General features: G+C 38.9%; 2 protein-coding genes across 2 annotated transcripts; both read left to right on the top strand.

The window, feature by feature from the left end:
• The first annotated feature begins 2,058 nt into the window (after positions 1 to 2,058).
• On the top strand, positions 2,059 to 9,441 carry slc38a8b (solute carrier family 38 member 8b). Its single transcript, XM_084724370.1, has 10 exons — positions 2,059 to 2,267; positions 3,652 to 3,850; positions 6,347 to 6,503; positions 6,580 to 6,684; positions 6,795 to 6,852; positions 7,472 to 7,586; positions 7,672 to 7,819; positions 7,939 to 8,141; positions 8,352 to 8,403; positions 9,002 to 9,441. Exons 1-10 carry the CDS (start codon positions 2,079 to 2,081, stop codon positions 9,102 to 9,104), a joined length of 1,329 nt encoding a protein of 442 aa, XP_084580496.1. The 5' UTR covers positions 2,059 to 2,078; the 3' UTR covers positions 9,105 to 9,441.
• An 8,293-nt stretch (positions 9,442 to 17,734) lies between these two features.
• Positions 17,735 to 26,257, top strand: cmtr2 (cap methyltransferase 2). Its single transcript, XM_084718210.1, has 3 exons — positions 17,735 to 17,792; positions 21,029 to 22,288; positions 24,724 to 26,257. The coding sequence occupies exons 2-3, from the start codon at positions 21,038 to 21,040 to the stop codon at positions 25,756 to 25,758; spliced, it is 2,286 nt and encodes a 761-aa protein (XP_084574336.1). The 5' UTR covers positions 17,735 to 17,792; positions 21,029 to 21,037; the 3' UTR covers positions 25,759 to 26,257.
• The last annotated feature ends 1,007 nt before the right edge of the window (positions 26,258 to 27,264 follow it).

Below are 27,264 nucleotides of genomic sequence, written 5' to 3' on the forward strand. Positions count from 1 at the left end.
AGGGTCGCAATCATGATTTTATCACAGTTCTTTTTCATATCAGTTTTAAGACCATTTTGCAATTTCTGAACAGTAAACAACCAAACAGTCATAAAAGAAAATAAGAATAACAGGCCATTTAGGCCAAAATACCTTTTTGAACAGATTTTAATCTGTCTGTACGATCTGTGTGAATTGAATGTTTTTTATAATAAACTATAACTAGAGCAACAATTGTAAACTGATGTTTACAACAGCAGAGTCGCTAAAAATAACCCAATATCTCACTGGAATATATCATTTTAATTTAAAAAGGTCAGTTCTTTCCTGCATTAAAAAAAAATCTTATTGTCGACATAAAAACACTGAGTAAGTTTATAAAGAATGAAGAACACAGACACCAGACAGTGTCTTTATCCTGTCCTCTGATACTGAGGTAATTGACTGTCTGCCCGCTCTTTGTCTCATCCAGCAGCAACTTTACAACAATTAAACAGATTTTCACAAACTAAGTTAAACAGTTAATCAACATACAGACTTATTTGTGGCTTGTTTCAGTTCGCTGTTAGCTGAGCCAGCAAGCTCCACTTGTGTAAAACAGTATGGGTGACAGATGGCAGGCAGGACAGATTAAAATATTGCTAAAATATTGTTTACATGTTAATACTCATTGATCAGGTGTATTGATAACGTATTGTTTTCTTACTCTGGAGGGTTTCATTGCAGGTACCACGACAATCGAAGATGTTATTGAGTAATCTTTGAGTTACTTCACCTGTTAAACTTCACTCTCTCCACCTGCAGCAACTCTGCTCTGCTGTGTACTGACCTTGCTTCATGTGTTTCCTATCAGTTTATCTGCGTGTCTATAGGAAAGGCATGAAACAAATGAGCAAATACTGCGATTTGGCTGAGAAAACCCCCCCCCCACTTTGGACGCATCGTGTGCATGAGCATAAAACTGCAACAGATAAAATGTGCACTGGAGCACGATACAACAATCTCTCTGCAGCGGCAGATGATGGACACATTCTAATGCTTCACGACCCAATATTGTCATATCACACACCCCTAGCTGTAAGTCTGCTAACTTCCATGAATGGTGACTTTTTCCTTATTTGACTCAAAGGCTGCAGGACAGAAGATATCTCTATGTTACAGACTGTAAACCAAATGTGTGTTTAAAAACAAATATTGTTTTTTTCCCAAAGCCTCTAGACTCCTTTGGCAAAAACAGTAATTTTATCTTGCAGAACATTGGAGCCGCTGGCGTGCAGCGTCAATCAATTAGCTTCTTTGAGTTGAAGCTGAACTGACCCTTTAAAACACCAAACATCACAAAATAGCAAAAACAAACTAACAGATTGAGAAGTCTGGTGGCTTTGGAGAGAATGGTTTATATAATGGCTGTTTCTCATTGGACAGAGCTGTCAAACAGCAAAGTAATTTTCCAATATAGACTCATATCGAACTTATAATATGTGTATATTTAAGTTTTGTGCTCACTTGTTGCATGTTACTTTATTCTTTTTTTATGAATGTGTTTACTACACAATCCCTGGTGTCAGGAACCAGAAAAACTGTTAAAACGCTCAAGACGAGAGTAACAGGGGACCCCGCATAATATTTTTGTCCAGAATACCCCTAATCCGGCAATGCTGTTATTAGAGATAAACATACATAAAAGTAAAAGGTGTGAATTTTTCTTTTCTGTTACTTAATATATGCTTTTATACCTACAGGCCTACATTCATGGCTTATTTAGGTCACCCATCTTTTGCAGAGCTACCATAAATATAAGAGACAGACAAAGTTAAAAAGAGAACAAGAGAGAGACAGAGACAGAGAGGGAGGACAGAAGCAAACATACTCACTTTAGTGACAAATGTGTCACCTCAGAGCGAAATGTTTAATAGTCAAAATGTCCAATTAGACCTCGTGAGTCGCGTGTGCTCGCGGGTATATATGTGGGTGCGTAACAGGTTTACTTGTAAAGAACCTCAGAACCAACATCTGGACTATCCTGGAGCAGCAGGGTGTGTTGGAGAGTCTTTGTAGAACAGGGTCGATTAAAGTCTCGGAGCCGGTTCAGGGGGATCATGGAGGAGTTGGCCCGGGAGAGCATCAGCCTGCTGGCCCGCTCTGCGTCTCACGCTGACCCGCCGCGGCTCGGCTCGTTCGGGGCGGTGTTCATCATGCTGAAGTCTGCGCTCGGAGCCGGACTGCTCAACTTCCCCTGGGCCTTTCAGAAGGCGGGGGGAGTGACCACCGCCATCAGCGTGGAGCTGGTGAGGAAATCAAACACACACCTGCAAGGTTTAGTGACTGCTGGTGTTGGTACGTTGTTTAGAAATAGGCTTTCTAATTAGAAAGTTTTGAATGCAAAAACCTTAATTTATTGACTTCTATCTTTAATTATGTTGCTGTTCAGAGTTTTTGGGGGCTCAGTTTGATGGTTAGGTTCAGACTGATGTGTATGTATAGAGTGACCACCCCTCTGTCTCTCCATGGTGTGAAGGAGGTTCATCTTTTTCACAGGTGAGCTCTAATGAAGCTTCCAGTTTAGGTTAGGACCTGAACTTTCACTGCACTGACTGACAGGAAAAATGTGTGTGTGTGTGTGTGTGTGTGTGTGTGTGTGTGTGTGTGTGTGTGTGTGTGTGTGTGTGTGTCATACATGGATTTAGGCTTTCCAAGAATGGACCCAGGGGCCCCAGAGGTCAGACGGGTCTTAGGACAGAGCCTCTGTTTGAAAGTTTATTTTCTTTCAACAACACATTGCAAGACAACAAATTCCTTACACAAACTTAACATAAAAAGTATAAATTACAGAAGTAAAGAAAAGAGGACAAGGCAGAAAATGAATATATTTATAAATGAAATCCTAAAAAAGACAAACAACATCTTTTAGTGTGCAGCTGCTCAATTTGGGGCCCACGGGACATGTTTGGCTCATGCTTCCTTTGTGTTTTAATTATTTTGAAATGGTATTTTACATTGTAAATGCACATTTTGTATAGAGTATAAGACATTTTAATGTAATAAAATTTTATGTAACATCAACATTTATTTTTTGTCCATTGAGATTAATGTTTGGCCCTTGATAGTAAAGAATTTGGACACCTGTGTCCTAGACAGTGCACAGTTTAAGAGGTACTTTAAATTGCATGTGATCACTGGCACTGGCCCCATGCTATTTATTTCTTTACAATATCTGGAGAGCATGCACCCAGTGTATTTGGTCCTCTGCAGTGGCTGTGGGTTTGATTCTAGCCTGGGACCCATTGCTGGAAAGCTGTTCTATCACAAATAAGGGTACAATAGAAAGGAAAACTGTAATATGTGTTTTGTTAATTATTTTTGGCAAATAATTGATTGTTGAGTGTTGATTGTTAATCTAGAAAATAATTCCCAGATAAATAAATAGGGAAAAAATTCTAGAGCTACTAAAGTTGTAGCTCTTGAAGGAATTTAAACAGCCTCTTTTCATCTCCTTTATGAACAATGTCCTGAACTACACAATACAGGTGTGGTTGACTGGTAATAAATCACAGTTGCAAAATGAAGATGGTGGGATTACGGGGACTACATTGTCTAATAATCTCTCCCTGGTGTGTGTGTTTGTATGTAAATGAGGACTAAATTTGAGTTCCTCCCCTGGTGTCCCTGCAGGTGTCCCTGGTCTTCCTCATCAGTGGCTTGGTGATCCTCGGGTACGCCTCGTCAGTGAGCAGACAGAACACGTATCAGGACGTGGTGAGGGAGGTGTGTGGACGAGCTGTGGGTCAACTCTGTGAAGTCTGTTTCTGCTTCAACCTCTTCATGATATGTGTGGCCTTCCTGGTGGTGGTGCAGGACCAGCTGGAGAAACGTAAGAGCTGAATTAAGTCATTTTTTCACTTTGCTGATTCCCTCATTACTTAAAGGTTCCCATCTTTGTTTACCCTTTTATCTCTGTGCAGAAAATATTAACATCGGTGTAATGACTCTTTCCTCTTTGTGTAAGCAAGCTTTGTATAAGCAACAGACAGATCTTTGGCGGCTCAAACTAATCAGAAGGATCAGTACAAAACATTGTGAATCAAAGATTCAAATAAGTTTTTATCTCAGTATGAAACAAAAGTGTAGAGTTATTTTATAATATTCCAAATTCCAGTTGTGTCTGAACTAAAACTAGTGCAGAGACTGAAGTTTGTGAAAAGCATTAAAATTAGTTCCCTCAAAAGACTGTAGACCATAATTTACATGAATATTTTCTCTCGTCTGATACAGGCAGTTATGTTAATTATAAAATATTAAAAAGTGAGATTGTTTCCGCTGTAGATTATGGCGTTCCAGTCAGCATCATCAGACCTGTCTCGACTGTTAGCTAGCAGCTAGTAAGCTCATGTCTTATAATGGGCAAGTGTCAATTTTAGCAAAAGCATTATTCAATGAACTAATTGGTTAATTTATCCATCCATTTTTTGTCGCTTTTATGGTTCCAGGCCACATTAATTTGATTAATTATATCATTAGGAATTATTCTATTGGATCTGATATAATGATAAACAATTCCAGGCTATATTGTCCCTTCTGGCTTTCCATCCTGCTTTCATAATCTTGATGGTATAACCGTGAGGTCTGTGTTGTATTAAAAGTTTCTTATAAAGTCTTAAACTTAACTCGGTGAACCCTGCAGAAACACTGGTCCTGGAAGCAGGTGAGGCACTGAATAAAGGTTTTAATTTGAAGGCTTGTAGATTACATTAAACAACAAAAACTAAGACAGCACTTTCATTTTGACAGATTATTGTCACATGGACATTTTGGGTCAGATGCCCTTCTTCAGCATATGTAATGGCAAGTTCACAATGTGGTTAATTATAAGACAGCAACAAACGCAACACATACATCCCAACAGGGGGAGCCACAACTTTTCAGGCACAGAATCACATAATAAAAGATTAGAGTAGGGCTGCATGATTCTTGCTAAAATATGAATCTCAGTTTTTCTCAAAGAATTGAGATCACAGTTTTCTCACATGACTCATACTTTTTTTCCAACAAAAACATTTATTGCACTCTTAGACAATCAAGTAAATCTCTGAGATGCTGGCTGAGGACTTTAAGTAAGTCTCTGTTCCTCTCTCACCTCAAGAATATTTAAGTGATAAAAAAAATGTGCTGTATAATGTCTGTGTTTGTGTGATCTGGTGGCTGGAATTTTGTGATAAGGTTTGATTGTCCTGTCAAACCGAGTGAATTGTCATCATTTAGAAGTGAGGTAGCATATATGTAAGAATTGAAGCCATTATTTGTGCAGCCCTAATCCTAAGGCATGACAAAACTAAATAAAAAAATCACAAAATATATCCATTTTATAGGAAAGATGCCAGTGATTTCTTCATTCATCCCACTGGGGATGAGGGTATCAAGGAAGTGATTAGGGTTTGTAGATTATATTGTCAAAACGGGTGCATCTTATCTCCAACCTATTCCATGCTACACTGTCAAAGACTTGCTTTGGTCCTCTGCAGAAAATCTCTGTTAACCAGCAGCATTGTCCCTAAACTTTTGTCCACATGAGCACAAAACAACCTTTACAGCACTATCACCTGTGGGAAATAATGAAGATATTTGTACCTGTGTTCTAACAGGGAAGAATAATAGCAAATATAATCTGAACTGTAGCCAAACTTGCTAATGATTCACACCTAAATGAACATGGTTTGATGTTTGATCTATGAGTTAGCAGAACAGAAGGTGTACTAGGCATCTGTGTAGTTGGTGATGTTTTATACCAGCTGTTAATCATCATGAAACACTTCTTCGCTTGGTTTCCACAGCGCTTGAATGTTTTCATTTTATCAAGGTACCCAGCTGAGTCTGTGATCAATGTAGCAGCCATTTCCAATATCAAAAAATTAATCTCTTTCAGACCACGAATAAGTCTCACTTTAATTTTCATTGTAGCCTGCCTCAGAGTAAACATGTGACTGCCAGCAGTAATGCATCTCATTTTTCATTTTTCCCCTTTGTCATTTTGTCCATCTGAAACCCTTCAAATCCCTTTAATGTTTTTGCTCTGTTCCAATTTTAAACAAGGCATTTGATTGGATTTATAAACACACCCCTCCCCAAAAAAATCCATTTGATCAGAAATTACGCACAGAGCTGCACTGTGCACACAGACGGAGCACTTAGTGAGATATCTTCAAGGGTGAAGCGCTTTAAACACACTCACAGGAATGACTTCATTATTCTTTATGCTCATACACCCATATAAAAGCATTTATCTCACAATTGAAAAGTCATAAACCAGCAAGTTGCGAAATGTAAATTAATCTTTTAATATTCATTTTAATTCTGGCTTTTTCTTCTCCAGTGTGTATTTCTTTATATGAGACGGTGACTGGCTCTACTGAGGGAGAGATGCCGTTTCACTGGTACACCGACCAGCGATTTGCCCTCTTCATCATGTGCCTCGTCATCATCCTCCCTCTGTCCATCCCAAAGGAAATCGGCATCCAGAAATACACGAGGTATCCAGCACGTGTCTGTGGTCAGAGTGACATCTAGCTTTTATTGCATAATTTAACTGTTTTCTCCTCGTTTTAGTGTGTTGGGGACGCTGGCTGCTTCATATCTGTGTGTGGCAGTGATCGTCAAATATTACCTGATGGAGAGCCACACAGTTATAGTAACTCCAGAGCACAGCCAAGGGTCAGTGGCATTGTTTTTAAAGGATACGTGTGTATTTATCATCAGCTTCTCACCTTATACAGCTGCCATTTTGCGTGCGTCAATAAATGTGTGTGTTGTGTGTTTTTCAGTGTCAGTTCCTGGGCCTCAATGTTCAGTGTTGTGCCGACCATCTGCTTTGGCTTCCAGGTAAAATCAATAATTTTTTAGGTCTTAAATACCAAGGAGATACAATGTCAACTGCCAAAAAAAAGAGTGCACTTTACATCATAACTTTAAATGCTGACCTCTAAGAAAATTTCCTCTTATGAAGTCATTAATAAGTGTGTCATTCAGATGGACTTTTCCTATGAACTGTAAACCTCACCTGAAGGCACCATTAGTGCATACTTGTACATGAAAGCAATATGTTGATTTTGAGGGAATATTTTCCACTTACTCAGACAGATGCTTTTTTAATCTATCTGCTTACGCCCTTAGGGAATCTTTTTATCGGAGCTTAGCTGAGGTTAGCGAGATAAATAGCAGACAAGCAGATATATACTCTTTTAAACATTATGCAAAAATGAAAGACATGTTGAAATTTATGTATTTGTGAAGATGCTAATTTCACAACTAATGAAATGAAACTATGTTAAATTTTGACCAATGAATAGATTAATATTCCCATGGATATTCATATATTGAGGTGAGCTAAGTTAACAAATGTTTAAGATAAACTATAAAACTTAAACGATAAAAAAGCAGGTATGACTTTGTAGGAAATACAGACGAAAACAAAAAGTAACTCTGTGGTGTGTATGTGCAGTGCCATGAAGCCTGTATAGCGATCTACAGCAGCATGGAGAACCAGAGGCTCTCCCACTGGGTGATCATCTCTGTCCTCTCCATGTTTTTCTGCTTGCTGATCTACACTCTAACAGGTGAGTTCACCTCCGAATGATCGACCTCAGTGCATCATGTGTGCACCTGAAAGCTGAAAATCACATCCACTGTCTCCGTCTCCAGGTGTGTACGGCTTCATGACGTTTGGACGAGACGTCGCCTCGGACATTCTGATGTCCTATCCAGGAAATGATGTGGTCATGATCATTTCCAGGCTGCTTTTTGGAATATCAATTGTCACCATCTATCCTATTATTCTTCTCCTGGGAAGGTTAGCAATGCCAGAGCTTGTTTGTTTTGTTTGAGTTTATGTTTTAACACCTAACATGTTGTGTGTGTGTGTGTGTGTGTGTGTGTGTGTGTGTGTGTGTGTGTGTGTGTGTGAGACAGGTCTGTCATCCTGAACCTGATGCTGCGTATTCAGAGACGTCGTCGGGGAATTGTCACTCATTCGTTTGAGAGTCGCTGCAGAGTTGTTCTCACTGTGATCTGGATCACCATCACTCTGCTCATCGCCATGTTTGTCCCCGACATGGGCGAGGTCATCAGTGTCATCGGGGGGATCAGTGCCTTCTTCATCTTTATTTTTCCTGGTAAATAAAAAATCTTAACTTTAACATGTGTATGTGTGGCCATAGCTTTATATTTATACACAGTGAATTATGTTCTATATTATTCTCAGCTTGTCAGTCATCTGTGAATCACTTTGAATTGGACTAACCTGTATGCAATAAAGTTTGGTTGATAGCCATGACTCGGTAAGGTAACCATGGCAATTTTGTGTGTGTGCTTGTGCATTTCAGGTCTTTGTTTAGTCTTTATAATGCAAACTGAACCTGTGAGTCCAAGAGTCAGGTGAGTGTAAACTTTTTATTTGAAATTTTTGGTAACACCTTGCATTGGCCTGCCTGAGACCCTAAATCGACCATTCAGTGTCAGTTCAGTTGTAGCTCCCTGTAATTTGTACCAAATTACTTTACTTTTTCCAGGAAAATTCCAATGAAATTATGAGGAAATTATAGGAAAATGTAGAGAAATTACAAACCCGTATGAGAAACAAATTATTTAAGAGTTAAACCCAAACAATTTTTTGATAAATCTGCTTCTGGTCATAGAGACCTATCTGGTCAAATTCTAAAAAGCGATATTTACAAAAGTGTTGCACTGAATCAGTCCACAACAATCTGCTATAATCACTAATTACTGTGCAGGTCCATAAAGTCCTTTTAGAGTGAAAAAAGTGAGGTGAAACGACTGCCAAGAAATAAAAATTAAAGTGTTTATTGGCATTAATTTCCAGAGTAGGCATAATCAGTTTGGTTATAACATGAGGACGTTATGATAAAAGAAATTCTGATTAATTATTATCCATTATATTATCATACTGTGAAGCAGCAGATTCAAATAACTGCACTGGTGATTCTCTTGATGCCCCTGATGTTCTCCTCTGCAGGGTGATTTTAACAGTTTGGGGAGTCATAACTATTGTAGTTGGAGCCTTCATCTTTGGACAGAGCACAACCATCGCTGTCATGGAGCTTCTCAACAAATTCTGAGCCTCACACCACACACGACAATCTGCAGCAGCTGCTTCACTGTGACTTCTGAGCGGTTTGTGACGCTCAGCTCTTTTGCACAACTGAAAGTTGTATTTGTAAAGGTGTTTTTTAATTGTATATAAATCCTTGTCATGCTGGATATAAAATATATTTACTATAAGAGTGTAAGAGTTGTGTCATGCGTACATAAGAATGGACAGTTGTATAATGTCATAATGCAGTGTTAGGTTTTTAATTGTTAAGTATGTGCAGGAAAAACATTTATGTTTGAATGTATGAATCTGTTTCATTTGGTATGCCAATAATATACAATATTAAAGGAGAGTTCAAAAAGTGCCTTTGAGTCCTCAGTTGTACTTGTAAACAAAGCCAGGGGGCAGTATTGGACTACTGAAGCATTATTTATTTATTTTTTTATCACTTAATACATGAGTGGAAGTGCATACTGGCAACGCAGATAACAGAAATGCAGATGTTATCATTGTTATTATGATCCCAGGGACAATTCTGACAAGAGAGCGCCACAGTTAAATCAACTAAACAAGACAATACTCTTTTTTTGATTTTATGCCCTTGGAGTCCATGTTTACATCCATCAGATGATAATATAAGTCAATTATATATATTTTTTCTTTTAAGTATGTGATTGTTGTCTTTCCTTTGCATTTTTCCATCCTCTGACTCCACTGACCCTCACATAGCCTGAACCATATGAGTGATATAAATCTGCAGCTTTCATTGAGCACAGATTGATGGCTGAGCTATGCTGAATATCACTGTTTATTGTTTATTGACTTCAAGCTTAAAGGAGTTATGGCACACTGCCTGTGAGCGTGCACATGCTCACACATCTGTGTATGAGTGAGTAATGATTTACATTAAATCCAGAAAATGGGTGCCGTGTATGTGCCTGGAGGGGTCTGCTTAATAAGGAACATATCAGCCTAACTTCACATACTTATCTGTTTGAACACACACTCACACATACACACACTCACACACACACACACACACACACACGCACACACACACACACACACAATGAGTAAGACCTTCATTCAAAAATAGACCATCTATAAACACACAGAGGCTCCTTATCGACGCCTCAGTTATGTAATGGGTTTATTTCATCTCGTGCAGCGTGACTGTCCTCAAGGGAAAACCTCAAAATGTTATACTCTACTTGTGTTTAGCTCACAGGATTATGTTTCAACCTGCTGGCCAAATGACTAAGTCCACTAAATACAGAGAAAAAAAAAAAAATCACACAAATCACAAACTCTGTCTTGACAGCCACACTCTGTCCACCAGCCGACAGATCTGTAAAGGAAACTCAACAGCCCTGGAAAATACAACTAGCATATAGTTACCTGAAGTAGCACTTCAACTCTGTCTCTTTAATCCATTTCAGGTTTTTTTGCCCTCAGAAATAAAAGAATGGCCAACCTGCCTCAGTTATTACCAGTAGGTGGCAAAAGTACACACAATCTTCACTGAAGTGGAATCACAAATGCTGATTCAACTTCTTCACTCAAGTAAAAGTGAAAAAGCACGGGCTCTCAAATGTACTCAAAGTATAAAAGTAAAACATGCAATTTCTGCTGACTGTGTGCAAAGCTAACTGAATCTCACCTCAGCTGAGATTCCCTTTCTTGTCTGTTTTGTCTTGTTACGTCTTTTACATCTTTTTATGTCTTTTAAGTGTTTCTTTATAATTATGTCTTATATGTCCTGTTACATCTTTTATGTCTTGTTACGGTTTAACATTTTTTTGTTTTGCTTTGTCTCTGGCATGTTGTTACATCTTTTTTGTCTTCTTACATTATGTCTTATACATCTTGTTACATCTTTTATATTGTTTTTTGCTTTCTTGCATCTTTTTTGTCTTCTTAGTTTTTTAATGTTACGTTTTTACGTTTTGCTATCCCTGGGTGGATTGTGTTTGCTGTGTGTTTTGTCCCATCCATTCAGGCTGAAATCTGTCTAAACTGGGAGAGCAGCATATGATTTAAATAAAAATGTAAGGAGAGGAGGACACAGATATTTATGTTAAAATGTAGGGAGTAAAAACTAAAAGTTGCCAGAAAAATTAATGCTCAAATAAATTAAAATTTAATGTACTTACTTAAGTACATTAAAGAAGGTTTTGTACATCATTACTTCTCTCTCTCTGTTTGCTACTTCAGTACCATGGACAGGGACATGGATTTATTATAGCAATTAATAAAAAATGATATTATAATGCAAATAAATAAATAAATAAATAAATAAATAAATAAATACATAAATAAAAAGAAAGAGAAGAAAAATCTGAAGCCATACTAGCATCTCTGCGGCTGTACTCAGGCACAATGGTGAGTTGAGCTAAATGCTAACATTAGCATGCTATCACATGTGTTTGGCAGGTATAATATTCACCATGTTCTCCATCTTGTCTAGTGTGTTAGTACACTAACATTTGCTAATTAGCACTAGACACAAACTACATACTACTGAGACTGATGGGAATGTTGTTAGTTTAAGAAAAGAATATAAGAAAACAAATGGGGGTGAGGGAGGAGTCAGTTAGTTATTACAAGTTCATCCTGCAGGGAATGTGAATATGCGTACCAGATTTCAAAACAATAAAACAAAATAGCTGTTGAGACATTTCTATGGTGGCCAGATGTCCCAGTTTAAAGCTGGTTGTCCTGAGTCCCATGTTTTCAACATTCATTACTTATTTGTTCCAGCTTTCAGAGCAATTAAAGGCACACGCATGTGTGCAAGCATGAATGTAAGATACAGTTAAGGGTCCTGGTTTGGCGATTTGAAAATATGGTCACCCTAAATATTTCACTCAAAACCACAACTGTCATGGTGGCAAAATAGGTAAAGTCAGGAGATTGCCAGAATCAGTAGGAATCATCCTCTGGACACCATGAATGTCTGTACAAACATTCATGGGAATCCATGCGGTAGTTGTTGTGGTATTTCAGTCTGGACCAAAGATGTGGACCGACCATCCCTAGAGCCACTAGCATGGCTTAAAATCATCCATTATTGTCTGCATTAGATTATCTTTTCATTTTCCTCTGCCTCTGAAGAATTATTTCCAGTCCCCATTATTATGCTGTCCCCTGTAGCTACTTTGTTACTGAAAGATTACTTGTAATGTAGGCTTCTCGCAGCCCTAATTAATGAAATTGCAATTTGTAGCAAAGTCCCTTTTAAATGTTAATTGTTCCTGATAAGAGCATCAGCAAGATTCCTGAATGAAAAAGGGCTGGCTGCATGTAATTTCTATTACTGTGTGTGTGTGTGTGTGTGTGTGTGTGTGTGTGTCTGTTACACTGATTGAAATCTGCATACCTTTTGTGTTCAGAGTGGGTGAAGAAACTATTCTGCTTTTGTTCAATCTGCAGATAAGTGGCAGATTTTTTGACTGTCTGTGCCCAGAAGGATGTTACAGCCTCACTGTTATGACCGTGTGTGTCTATATTGTGTACTGTGTGGTTATGTGTATGTATGTGTATGACCTTGTTTTCTATGCATCAAGGTTATGAACAGCAGGCTGAGATCATCACGATGCAGATAACATGCGTCCATCACTCTGCTGCTCAGGCCTTTATTGAAGTGGTGACAGTAGATCTTTGACCTCCAGGCCAAACTCTGCGCGATTATCGCTGCAGTGGCAATGAGCTCCGGTGAAGGAGAGGCCTCTGTCACCTTGTGTGAGTGCAGCAGATCAGGATAACATTATATCCTGTTTGTGATACTAAAAGAGCACTAATGTTTTTCCTGGCCACTGTACAACAGTCTTTAAATGTTTTAGCAGCGAATCTTCTCTACTATATTGTTGTTTATATTGTCAAATAAACCTTAATGACAAAATAATCCATTAAACTGTATGCTGACACAAATGATTTTATACTTAACCTACTTTAAAAAAAATAAATTTATCGAATTCAGCTCAGTTTAGCTGAAATAGGAATGGGCATATTTTTTGTGAGATGTATGTAAAAATTAGAGGAAAAGTCACACAAACGAACCGAGACTGATACCAGCTGAAACATAAGAGGAGGACTGTCAGATCTGCAAAGCCCCACAAACTTGACTGATCTCATTTACTGCAGTAGTTAGATATGGTCTGTGGACGCATAAGCAAAGAAACATGATTCAGACTTAATCCTGTCATCCCATTCATGAAATAGATTATGAATAACGATGAAGAATAGAAAACAGTAGTAAGGCTGTCATGTGCAATTGGTCTTCATTTGCTCACTTTTGCTTCATCTGTCCATTTAATAACATCATAGTGATGACTGCAGTATTTATATATGTTTTGTAAAAAAAACCCCCTAAAACTAAAAGAGGTCACTCAGTGCAGATCCCCACCAAGCAACAGATGGTAAAGCACCTGCTGCAATGCCACCACAACTGCCAGATGCAACCAGCAGAGATTTGAGTTGAGTCGAGATTAACATATGTTGTCTGTAGCTGAAACAAGATTTCATACTGAAGGCCTTAGTGCCCTGTGAAGAAGAGTGAGAGGTCAGGTGTTAATGGTCGTATAAAACAGAGCAAGAAACACAATTACTGCCAGTTGCATGCTTCTCCAGTTAAGTTGCAGTTTAAACTGTGTTTGTCCAGACTTGTTTCACCGTTTCCCAAAGTTGGGGAACACTGGATGTTTGCTTTGACACTAGCAGTGTTTAGTACAATACTGCTGGAACCATCACAGACTGACTCCAACCTCCACCAGTCACAATCTTCAGTCTACAGTTTGGACTCTCCGGAAAATCACCCAGAAGCTTCACTCCTGAGTCCTGCAGGCTGTTTTCACTCAGCCACAGGTGTCTCAGGTGGGACGGGTTGGACTTCAGAGGTGAGGCAAGAAAAGCACATCCACTCAAGCTGAATAAAGAATAAATGATGAAACTTTAGAAAGCAATGCTCCTTCTTGAAATCATTCAATGATTATTCATCTGTTCAGAGATGAAGAAGGTTAAGAATGTAGAAATTCAGAAAATGGAAACAAAAACTGTCACAGTATTAGATTTTCACTAGACAATTATCATGGCCAAAAGAAGTCACAATAATGATATTATTGTAGGAGATCTGAAAGGAAAAAAATGTTATCAATCAAATTCATCTCTAATCTTGTTTATTGTGTGTTTTGTCTCTTCTTGGCAATTGAATTACACTCAAAATATGGGTGTAGGGAGGTGGAATCACACAGTTTGTTTGTTAGTGAGCTGAATGTTGGATTGAGTTCGAGAGCAGCTGCCCTTTAGGAGTAATTTACCACACAGAGTATGGATGCAGTCATCCTATTTGCAGTGCACATTTAATTTTTGTCAAAGTCACACATGACCTTTAATATCCCAATTTCCCTTATATCAGTTGTGATATATGCAGTATGTTGTTGCATTTGACTTGAATACTGCAGAGGTTTGCTTGTCTCCTAAAGGGACTTCAGTTTATTCTTTTTTTTTATGACTCTACACATCTTTGAAATGAACTGGCAATAAATGCACTTGGGTTATGGATTATTTTGAGCAACTAGATCATGATTTCTGTAAAGAGACATTACTGTTGAAATTTTCAAATATATTTTTTGGCACTTGGGGCACCTCAGGACTTCCTTGGAGAGTAGATAGTATTTTTGTTTTCTGGGGGTGAACTGTCCTTTTAAAGTCCGTATCTACTGTTGTCCTAGCCAACTTAGTAACATTACCTCGCAGACTCTTTTGATAAGGATATATTACTATGACCAAAGACACTGCTGTTACCGCTTTGTCCAACAAGCAGATGTGAGGAGATCTGTTTCAGGTCTGGTTATGTCATGTTTGGCATAGAGACTATTGAGCAGTACTGAATATTTGCTCAAGTAGTATGATCAGATCTGCGTTGCATGTGCATGTAATAACCTCCTGCTACTGGTTGTTCTGAAGATACAACACTCAACATTATAGCTACAGCATGATACTAATTGTATTATACTAATTTTATGAACAAACAGGGTTTTTTAGGTCATTCATATGTATCAAGCATCTGTTTTTTTCATGACTCATTTCATGACTCATGGTGACCTCAGCTTTTGCTTTCCTGATTCCTGGATTACAGTTTCCTCCTGGAGATCAGCAAACTCTTTTCTTTTAATGTCATCTCAAAACCTTTTGCATCACAAATAATTTACTTACCAGCAATGATTCTCAGTCAGCCTGGTCCGGTACAGGTTGTAAAGGTCAGCCCGTTGTACCCCCGTGATTTTCCTACAGATCTTGATGCTTCTTTTTCCCTGATTTGTTTGTACTTATAAAGTTTGCTAATTTTTTTATTTAAATATTTATTAAAATACTTGTAACTCAGAAGCACTTTGTAACCTTGTTCACTAAATTTAGCCACGCGATGTATTCAGGATTTAAAGTGCTCACTTTCAGAGTTGAGACACATAATAAAAAAAACAACACACATAACACTTAACCTCAACCCCATAAAAACACTGTATACATCAGTTTATGTAACAGCATAGAATAAGAATATAAAGTAAGGTGCTTTAAAATACAGTAATAGTGCATTTACAATATGTAAAGTATGTATTATGAATAGCTCTCTATAAGACACTGTTTGAAGATACAGTAGATTTAATTGCTTTGTTTGCCTTCACAACACAATACTTCAGGATCTTCGTATTATTTTTGTTTTTGACTTCATAACTAACTCCCTCCACCTGTCACTGTTTGAGGTACTGCATTTGGACAGTACTGTAGGAACATAAATAGCCATAAATAGAAAGATAACTCCACAGTTCACACATTAATAATACAAGAGGTGTCACTGTTATAGCAGTAAGTCGGATAACAAAATGTTTACACCCTCCACTTTTGGAAATCCTAATTGCACCTGGATATCCCAAAGGTCCATTATTTATGAATGAGACTCCCACTGTGAATGTCCTGTTTTTACTTCTACATCTACATCTCTGCATGAGCAGCATATGCGATCTGTGTGAAGTACATCAGCGGGGGAGAAAAGTGAATGCAGAGATGCAAACAGTAAGTAAACCACATTCAAATGTAGCACTAAAGCACAATGTTTCAAAAGTCAGTTCTCATCAGCTCACACTCTAAAGAGCTCTAATAATTATATAACATGATGACACAGATCAGTTCACCGCGGATAATCTGGGCGGAAAGATGCACACACAAGTAAATCCAGTAGAATAGATGATCATACAGTTTATTCATAGACTCAGATTCTTCTGAATTTATCCATAGACTGCGAGTTAGAAGACTTCAGCTCTTATTTTGGTATATATATATTATCATTTGTCATTTGGAAAATCCCACATATCCATAGTATTAGAATCATTATCATGGTGCATTAATTTCCATGTTGAATCAGAGTGTAGTCTAGTATATACTAGTAAGTATTTCTATATGCAAGATATCCAGAGGTTGAAACATCAAAGAGAAGCTGGCTGCACATGGCTCACAGTTGACGTCAGGTATAAATAACATCTGACTAACAGAGCTCAACTTTTTAATCGCATGTAGGTCAATTTTGTGTAATTATTTCTGTCTTCTGGTCACATTTGCCCCTAAGTCCTACAGACAATATTAAAATACCAGCCTTATTTTATTTTATTTTGTTTTATTTATTTTATTCTATTTTATCCTTGTTATCCTTTACCCTTTGGAAAGTCCCACTGAGATACAGTGGCTTCTCTGCCAGGGAGTCCTAGTCATGATGGATAGTAAAAAATAAAATAGAAAGGTTGCATATAAAAGTACAGACAACAGACAGCAATCACAAACAAAATACACATCACAAAACATACAAGAAACAGACACAAACCATGCGTTTAAGACTTCCCTGATTTGTTGTATAAAAGGCTGCACATGTTAATGTTGGTGGAAGACTTGGCTGCAGCATGAGGTGCAACAATAAGAGGAGTCTAAACATTAATCAAATAAACTGGTAGCTTCATGATAAACTAATGTTAATCAAACATTTGCACTCAAGCTAAAAAACATAATGTATCAGGATTTGCTGATTGGTGATTCTTGTGTCGGTTAATGCCTCAGTAATAAAAGTCTGGTCAATATGTAAGTTTTTGCTGGAAAAGTGCTACTAACAGATTATAAATAACATCACACTACAACAAGGTGTGTTTTTTCCCTTAATTTAGAGGCAATGTGGCTGCATCAGTGGTTAAAAAGAATCGAGGCAAATAATGGCAGTTTGCAATGGCAATTACATTGTTCAGTCAAATCTGATTTTAAAGTTGTTTTACATATGAATCCAAACTGATGAATAAAATTAAAATATAAAATTTTGTGTGTAGCATGGAGGAACTCCAAGTCTAATTTCAATGTATAGCCTTGTGTTGTATAATGATAATAAATTACCTTGATATCTTAAATAATAATAATATGCCTTTTAAAGTGAATGAAAAATATTAATGTGAAATAAATCTTAAAACTTCCATTATTTCGCATTATTTAGAGAGAAGTCATTAATATACCACCCAGAGTAGTTTTTTTTTTCTCCTTGCACATTTGAATACTGGAAATAATAAATAAAAGTCAAAGTAATACCGCTTTAAAAGAAGCCCCGCCCCTTTGTTGTGCGCATGCGCAGTGATTTTGTAAGTCACGTGAAAGCGTGCTTCGGTTCCTTGGCAGGAGCTTCAGTCCGGTGAGTTTGTGTCCAGTGTTTTCAGGGTTTGTGTGTCTCTTACAGGCCGACAGCTCCTCAGACTGAACTCTGGGACGGAGACGTCAGTCTGAGAGACTCCAGATAGTTCAGAGTGTCAGAAAACTGTGTTATCTCTGCGGGGTTCAGGAGACACAACTCGGCCATTAGCACCGAGCTGCAGGACGCGTCCCATCCAGCCTCAACAGAAACTTTCATGTTACACAGTTTGTGTTGTCCCCAGATAACATTTACCATGTCAGAGTCCTTACAGCCCCAAACATGCAGCTACACAGAGGCGGATTGATTTAACACAACATTTAACGACATAATTTGATGCCTCACATCTCTAGTTCTGTTTCAGGTTTTGAGAGCAGCTCAAAGTTTTGCCTGCAGTCCGTGTAGGAAATATTTTCTCACACCTGATTTATACTACATCGCACATATTGAATATATTCAGTTTAGGAGGAGAGCAGACCAGCTCCTAATGTTGACAGCATTTCTTATTTTAAGCATCCCATTGTTTTATACTTTATACTTCTACTCCATCACAGTTTGGAAGCCAACAGGGTACTTTTTACTTTCCATATTAAGATTATTAATGCAGAAATAAATCGTTTGACAAATGAACATGTTTCATTTAGAGTTATCACAATGCCAACATTTTATAGAAAAAATCATAGAACAGTATGGTTGTAATGTTACATCGATATGAATTGTTTTTTTTAAACTTTGATACTTCTGAATTTGACACTGTCAATTGTATATTGAACAGAGCGTATCGCTGTAAACACGGTATTGACAGTAGGTATTGAATATCTATACCTTTGACAGCCTTAGTGTTATGGATTAATCTTCTCAACAGTATATAAAGTAGTTGCAATTCACTTCACCTTCACCAGCTGCAACACTGTTTATACATGAATGCGTCACTAATTACAATAAAAGGCATTTTATTATCCATCACTCTGAAATGGGTCATTCTGTATAGTGAGTATTTATGTGGATTTATTGGCTGAATATGGCAAAAATAGAACATAATCTTCATAAGTATGTTATAATCTAGAGTCCATCCAATACTCAAAAGAGAGCCGTAAAGAGAGAAGTATATAACGAGTAACATCAATGAAATCTATCTCTATTTTAAATGTTTGAATAGTGCTGGCTAATCAAAAATGCTACTGAAAATCCTGTGTGTGTATCCACTAACGTGTAATATAATATGTTAAAGGAATTACAACTTAGTTGTTCAACAGAGGGAAAAAAATATATTGGATTGGTGTCAGTATTGGCAGATACTCAAGGTTGCAGTATCAACATCGGTATTGGATATGAAAGTGTTCTCGAGCCGTCCCTTGTATAATCACCAGTGGAGTGTGAGGCATATTGTTTGCAACCTGCAACCTCACTGCTAGAGCACTAAATCCTACACACACTGGCCCTTTCAAATTTTTATTTTATTTTGATGTTTTGTTGTCACTGTTTTTGCTATTTCTACTTGAATACTTCTTCCACCTTCCATATAAGAGATACAAATTTTGGCAAATAAGTAATAACCATTAATTGATTATTTCAATTAGTTTTCTGTTGTGTGATTGTTTTGTTATATATTTTGACTTCCTGGTTTTACTATAGCTGGTAAGCATGTAGCTAATGCGAAGCTAGTATTCATTTGTTAGTATGTGTTTGCTTTAAGCCTGTATTTACCACAGCTGCTGCTACACATACAGCAGCTGAGGGTCTCTGTCTCAGAGATTGTCACAGCACATCTGAGATGATAAATTCAGACCTAATTAAAATAATTAATAATTAATTAACAATGTATGTATTCATCTCACATCTCTGTATCGCCTTCCTAAATCTCTTGTATGGATCAAATATTAACATCAGGCTGATTTTCTTGCTAGTTTTTTTAACAACAGTGGAAAGATTCACAAACAGCACAGAGCAGATGATTTTCATGCACACAAGCTGTGTTTAACAAAATGATTTATGAGGAATAATTGATGAATGTGCTGCCATTAGCTATATACCATATACAGTACTGCCATTCATCAGTGAGTCACTGCAGACTAATCAAGAAATGACCCAGAAATACGCTCTCCTGCCCAGTGTTGTCATCTAAATCATGTGCACGAGAGCAGAGGATTAGCTCTGGGCTTAATTTGATTCTGACTGTAAATTTTTCTTTCTGTCACGAATTGGAAATTGCTCAATAATTACACGAACTGTTAAAACTTATTTTTAGCTCACCATGATGGTCCAGTAAAAGGTCATTATGGCCATCAGAGTTACCAGAGTATAGTTTGTTAAGACCACCATACTGTGATAATCACACAACATTGTTGTCTTGAAACCACATATCTCCAAACGTGATGATTTTGAATTTCTCTGAAAAACTGAATAAAAAAGGTTCATGGTTTAAATAATTTAAAATAGGGCTGCAACTAAAGATTATTCCCAGTAGGCCTGCCCCCATTAATCAAAATATTATCAAAATCGCAATATGGCTAAGTGCCATATCTAAATCACAGGAGCTGCAATTTTTTGTGAAATCAGTGACAAAACAGGATTATAATGAAGTATTGTAGTGCTGCAGAGAAGACCTGGCCTCCAAATCTTGTTCTCCAGATATCTGTGTGTATGTTGTTGGTTTGTTTGTACAGACCCCAACAAATGTCACACCATCATGATTTCAATAGGTTTTTTTTTTTCCGACGAAAAAGAAAATTGCAATGCAAAAATGATCATTCCCAAAATAACTTGGGCCCTCATGCAGTCATCATATGAAAATGTTGATAATATGCCACTGATGAGCAAATTTTGCTATTTTCAAGTCATATTGATTAGACTGTGTGTTTAGTAGTGATGTAGAAAATCTCTTGTTGTTCTGAGTGAGTAACGCCCCGGCCTGGTGAGGTAATCACCAGTATTTACCGTCTGCCCTGCGGCCTGAGGGCACCACATCACAGTGAGTCGACATTAGTAACTCAACACCACTCATGCATGTAGAGAAAAATGAAGGGTCGCAGAGCTGAGCCTCAGTTTAATTCACTGTGAAATGCACTGTTGGCAGATTTTTTAAAGTTTTTATTAAGATTGACTCTACCTATGCTGTGCCGTGGAAGCAGGTCACATAAACACTGAACAGTCTGGTGGATTCTATCAGAACAGAAAGTGGATGATGCAGATCTTTTTTAAAATAATTTCTAACTCGTCTTGTTGCTTTGCTACAACAGGTGTAGAGAATGAGCTCAGGCAACGGGGCCAGGAGGAAGGTTGGCAAGCTGCAGCACTTAAACAACATGGCGACGTTGGACCCTGAAACACAGATTGAGATTCAAAGTCTTTTTAATAAAGTTAGAATCTATGTGAAACCGTCCGATGGCGAGTGGTGCATTCCCGACCCAAATGTTGCTCTCAGACACTCTGTGGAGGAGCACTGCCGGCTGCAGGCCCTGAAGGCATCGCTGAACGCTGTGAAGAACCAGCTCAGTGACAAGAACGTACAGGTCTGGCATCAGCACACTAACTCCACCAATCGAGCCGGGAAGGTGATTGCTGCCGTGCGTTCTGCTGCCAACGCGGAGATCTGCACGCAGGCCTGGTGCAAGTTCTTCGAGATCCTGGGAACATTTAATATCCTTCCAGAGGAGGCTCTTCAGAATGGCGAGCTGAACACCGTCCACCTTTGTGAAGCTCCTGGCGCCTTTATAACCGCTCTGAACCACTACATCAAAACCAGCGAGTCCACACGCTACTGTGACTGGACCTGGGTTGCCAACACGCTCAACCCATACCATGAGGCTAACGGCGGAAGCACAACAATTGCAGATGATCGTTTAATCGCGAACACGCTGCCCTGGTGGTTCTTCGGCTCGGATAACACGGGCAACATCATGCTCCAGAAGCACTTGCTGGGGCTGCAGGAGTTTGTGGATAAGACGCGTAGAGTCGATCTGGTGACAGCAGATGGTAGCTTTGACTGTCAGGAAAACCCAGACGAGCAGGAGGCGCTGGTGGCGTCGCTGCATTACTGCGAGGCCACAGCTGCACTGCTGCTTCTGAGCCCCGGCGGCTCCTTTGTACTGAAAATGTTCACCCTGTATGAGCACTCCTCCATCTGCTTACTCTACCTGCTCAACTGCTGCTTCCACTCCGTCAGTGTCTTCAAACCTGCCACCAGCAAGGCCGGAAACTCTGAGGTTTACATTGTGTGTCTGAACTACGATGGGAAGGAAGCTGTGAGGCCGCTGCTCTCAAATCTGATCCGTAACTACGGACCACATCTGGCCGACCGAGAGGCGCTCTTCCCAAACTCACTCATCCCGGAGTCGTTTCAGAAACAGCATGAAGAGGTGTGCTCGTTCTTCCACGTGCTGCAGGTGCAGACGATCACAGAAAACCTGCGGCTGTTTGAAGGAATGAGCACGGAGCAGAGGCAGCGGCTCGACTACATCAGGGACTGTACGGCTCAGGAGTATCTGCAGCGCTTCCAGGTAGGATGTCTGTGGAACATGAACTTGTCATATAATTGAGTTTCAAAACTGGCTGGATGATATAGCTGAAAAATGTATCACTTTAAATGTTTCTGCCAGTTGGTGTTGCTAATTATTAATAAAGGACCAGGAAAAAAAGGTTTAATTTAACACCTTTATTATTCAAGGCACACTGGTAATAATGTAAATATTATCACAACAATGAAAATAAGAGACAAATAAATGAAGATACATGAATGATATCACCTTGATACATATTAAATACAGGTGAACTGACCTCTCCTTTTTTTTTAAACAATTTCCTCACTGACATTTTATTAACTTAACCTCTCAGCAATGAATCATAGGATAATTATGCAAATGAGGGCTGTCTCTCAGCTGCACACGTGAGTGTCACATGGCAAAATTCGCCCTACAGCGGTTGAAGTTGAAATTCCTGAATGGTTTACACAAACTACACCACCTTTCCAGACTGATGTTCACTTTCAGTCTCATATTATAATAATTAAAAAAAAAAACAATAACAACAACAACAACAACAACAACAAATAATCAGTTTTGGCAGACATCAGAATTCAGATTCAGAATTGGATCGATACACCTCAAATGGAACAACACACTCATGTTTTATGCTCCATTATCAAGGGATATGACGGGCTGTTTATGAGCCAGGAGATATTTGTTATATGCATTTTTTGTCTGTTTTAATTAATTATTTAAGTGAATTTATGAATTTGAGGATATCGTCCATAGACATGTCTGCCTTCTCTCAGTTGTAAAGGGACTAGATAGCCCTTGCTTGTGGTGCTCAAAGCCAAAACTATACATTTGACAAATTCAGCACCAGAAATCATGACCCAGTTACTCGAGATAATCCACAGACCCTGTTGTGAGCAGTTTCATGTAGGACTTACTTTGTTTCTATGGTAGACTCTACCAGAACTATTTTCTACTATAGAGACAGTAGTTCCTATATAAAACTGCTTGGGTCAGTTATCAGTTAATGTTTATCATACTATTGAGACTCCTTCTAGATTTAGTGAAACATTGCATTTTAAGTCTTCATGCCCTTTAAAATGTATTTTCCCAGTGAGAAGTGTGGCTAGAAGAACTACAGAACTGCAGAGCACTGTGGAGACTTCATGGGTTTTAAAATTTGAATCTCACCTGGACAGACTTATCAGCAACTGAACATAGACCCCCAAAAACGAGGCCCATATGGGTTTACAAGACACTAAGCAACAACAACAGCCAGACTGGTCACATGACAAGTTATTAATATACAGTAAAGAAAACATTTCAAAATATTCAATTTTCATGACAGAAACATCTTATTATGTTGGATACGATGCTCTTTTTTCTTAATAGCCATGCAGTCTCTATAAATCTCGTTAAGACAAAAAGCTCCTCATTAAAAAAAACAATGCAACAAATCACCTTCAGACAACCAAAACAAATCAGGGATGTACAACAAGATTTTTCCCAGCAGATGGTTCCTCAAGTCCCTGTACGTGAGGCAGTGAAACAGAGAATGAAATTCATCATCAGCAACACCAAGATCACAGAGAATACATGTACGCAGGACTACCTTTATATATCTGCTTATACCTCGTTCGACAGTGGCAGGGTTAGGGTACCGGTTGGGCACATGGGGACCTCTGCCCTGTCTTTAAATTAAATGTTACATAAGGTTCTGTGTAGTAATCTTCTTTTACTTGAACATAGTTCCTGAGCTTTGGCTTAAACCAAATCTCCTCTTTCCTTCTCCCTGTTCCTTGTGGTTCAAAACTAGTTTTTGTTTGACATTATTTATATTCCAATGCAGATTTGTTTTCTGTGTCAGACATGCACATAAGAGATCACAAATATCAATTGAAAAACCTTTAGATTTAGTGAAATTCACTCTGACAGGCTAACACAGTGGTCACAGTGGCTGCACTTCATCATCCTCAAAGGAAGATTTCTGTTCTGTTCTGTTTCTGCTCTCAGACTGATAATAGTAATAACAATGTATTCATTTTTTAAAGGTCTAGTGTGTAATATTTCCAGGGATTTATTGGCAGAATACAGCAGAAGTGGAGTTGAATTCTCTTTACTTTAGAATGAGCCGTTAATACATCCATACATTAATGTACAGAGGCTGCCATGTTGCTCTGACATGTTTCTACAGTAGTGAGAAGGGACACACCAAACACTGGCTTTAGATTCGGCCTTTTGCTTTTTTCATAGCTGCTGCAGTTTCTCCTACACAGCTGGAACTGCTAACTGTATTGGAGTACAGAGTGAAAGGGGGCGGGACTTAATAAGGGTCAATTATATGAAACCAGGAAAAGCAACATCTTAGAAGTTACAACTGATAACTTACTGATACTGTTTGTGCTCATTTGAAATCCGGCATTTAAAAAAAAGATCTTCATCAAGTGTCTCTGTCACAGGTGAGCTTCCTTCCCCGGAGTCGCTGGATCTCACGTCACACAGTGAGCCCCGCCTGCTGCAGCGCCTCAGCGGGCCGACCCCTGGGACAGAAGAAGCAAACAGGCTCATTCAATGAGCGGAGGGAATTGCAGACCCTGAGCTGGAGGGAGCGCATCAAGAGGGGTTGCCATGCCACCTGGATCCAGAGACACTGCACTGAGGCCGTAGGGACAGGCTGCGTGCTGGAAGGACCACTGTCCGAGTGTGACGTGGACTCATGGTATGTTATTGACGGGGCCGCGCTGCCTGCAGTCAGAAACTCTCCGTTCTGTGAGGGAGGACTGCTAAACCACCTGAACGAAGCCCTGATGGACACAGCAGTAGACTGGACTCACGTACGCCCCTGTGACTCCTGCCATGTGGTTTGCACGGCCTCCATCTTGTCTGAAGTTGCAGGTCTTTGCGATCTCACACCTGACAGTGGGGAGAAGCAGAAGAAGAGGCAGTGCCTGGTGTTTGGTAGCCATTCGGTGTGGGGTCCCTGTGAGAGCCAGCTTGGGGATTTAGTCTTAACACTTTCTGCAGAGCCTTCATTTCCTCCAAGAAGCTTCATCACGTTGCACGATGGGGAGCCGCAGTACCAGCAGCAGCTCTTAGGCTGTGTTGTGTTTTCCCTGCAGAGCCTGAACTCTGGGGATGCCCTGCTGCTGCCTGTGTTTTCGGCCCTCACCCGTGTCACAGCAGCTGTTGTGCTCTGCCTGCATGTCTGTTTTCACACAGTGTCATTCAGGTGTCCGCCTCCCTCAGGCGTAGTCGGGACTGTTCTTATGTGTGTTGGCTTCTGCCCCGAAGCTGCAGCACGAATACTCCCTGTTCTTACTGACGTCCAGAAATGCATGGATCAGTTAAGAGGAGAGGAGGACTCTGGGAGTGACAGACAGGTACTGCAGTTTGTTCCTATGGAGGACATGCTCACTGGAGGACTGACTGATTTCTTGTGGACCATGAACTCTGAAATCATCCAACAGAAGCTGCATTTACTCATGCAGACATAGAGCAGTTTATTGAGCTGTGACTCTATCGCTTCAGAGGCTGTGTCATTATGTTATAGTGTTTTATTGTTGAATCAGCAGACTGTTTAATGACATGAGCTTCCAGCATTTAGTCACTGAATCAATTTTGTCTGCTGACATAATTAGAGTTCTCCACTGATTTAGCAATGCACTCCTATAACATTGTTGGACTATAGTCTATGTGTAAAGACATGTCTCTACGTCCTCTCACTGTACAAAAATAAGATAAGATAAACTTTAAGTGAGATCAATAAAGTTTATCTTATCTTAAAGAAAAAGATGCTAAATATACCGGATATGAGCACTGAAATCTTGATGACACCATTCTGAACCAGAGTCTGCACAGTAGTGACCAGCATTGGAGCTGCTGTATCGAGGTCCGGCCCTCGCAGCCGGCCAACTCAATCGCGAGCAGAACTCAGCTGTCAATCATGTCATGAACCCCCTTTATATAGCATCAAATAACTAATTAATGCCAAACTTCAGAAAAACAAAATCAGAAAAAAACACTTGAACAAACTTCAGTGTGATGAGAACTACCTACAATGACAGAATCAGTGCAGAAGAACCAGATATATCATCTTTTTTATTCTACATATTCTTTTTCCTTGTTGAAATCTGTTGCCTGCATTACCCACAATGCAAATTGACCGCCGACAGTTCCATCAGAGATTTGTGTGTTACACTAGAAAGTGGCTAATGTAACCTTGAGGTACAAGCTGCAGGCAGAGATGAGGAGTACGCTGCAAAGAGAGCACTTCCTGTCCCACATACAGATTTTTTTTTTTTTTTTTGTTTGTTTTAAACTTGAAGTTTTCAGCCCCAACTGATGCTGACAGTTTATCAGATTTCTTGCTGCTCCCTGTGGAGCATAGTGTGCAACTTGAGTAGTGTAATGATGACACTCCCCAGCAGAGATGGTATTAATCTAACCGCTGTATTCTACAGATTACTCTGCCTTTTCATGTCTTTTATTTATTAAAGATCCTTCAGTTGGTGTAATGGTGTGGTGAATACAGTGTATGTAAGGGCTGCTTCTGGTACGCACTGTAATGATGTAGAAATTAAAATGAACTTTCGAAGGATGGTGTCATGTAGGCAAAGTATTGAAGGACATGCTGACACTCTGCCTTTTAGATTAGCATACTACTGAAAATCAAAAAGGAGTGTGATAAAAGAGAATTAGAGCCTGACTAATACACTGGCATGGCTCATTTTATTTTATTACAGATATATCCATTATCAGTGTATATATCAGTTGATAAGTTACAATAAATTGTCCATCAGTCAGTTTTTTGAATTATCAATGTCTTCTACTTAATCAATGCCATGGTAGAAGTTTATCTCATCATGTATTTGGCCGGGAGGAAGTAAAATAAATTAAAAATAATGCTGGTACTGATATTTCACAGATAAAAAAAAATAATAACAATATATTGTAATATGGTTGTTATAGGACTTCATCTTCATTCCATAATAGACATTTTT

This window comes from Lutjanus erythropterus, chromosome 1, assembly GCF_056507025.1.
Source record: "Lutjanus erythropterus isolate fLutEry1 chromosome 1, fLutEry1.hap2, whole genome shotgun sequence".
Lineage (NCBI taxonomy): Eukaryota > Metazoa > Chordata > Actinopteri > Lutjaniformes > Lutjanidae > Lutjanus > Lutjanus erythropterus.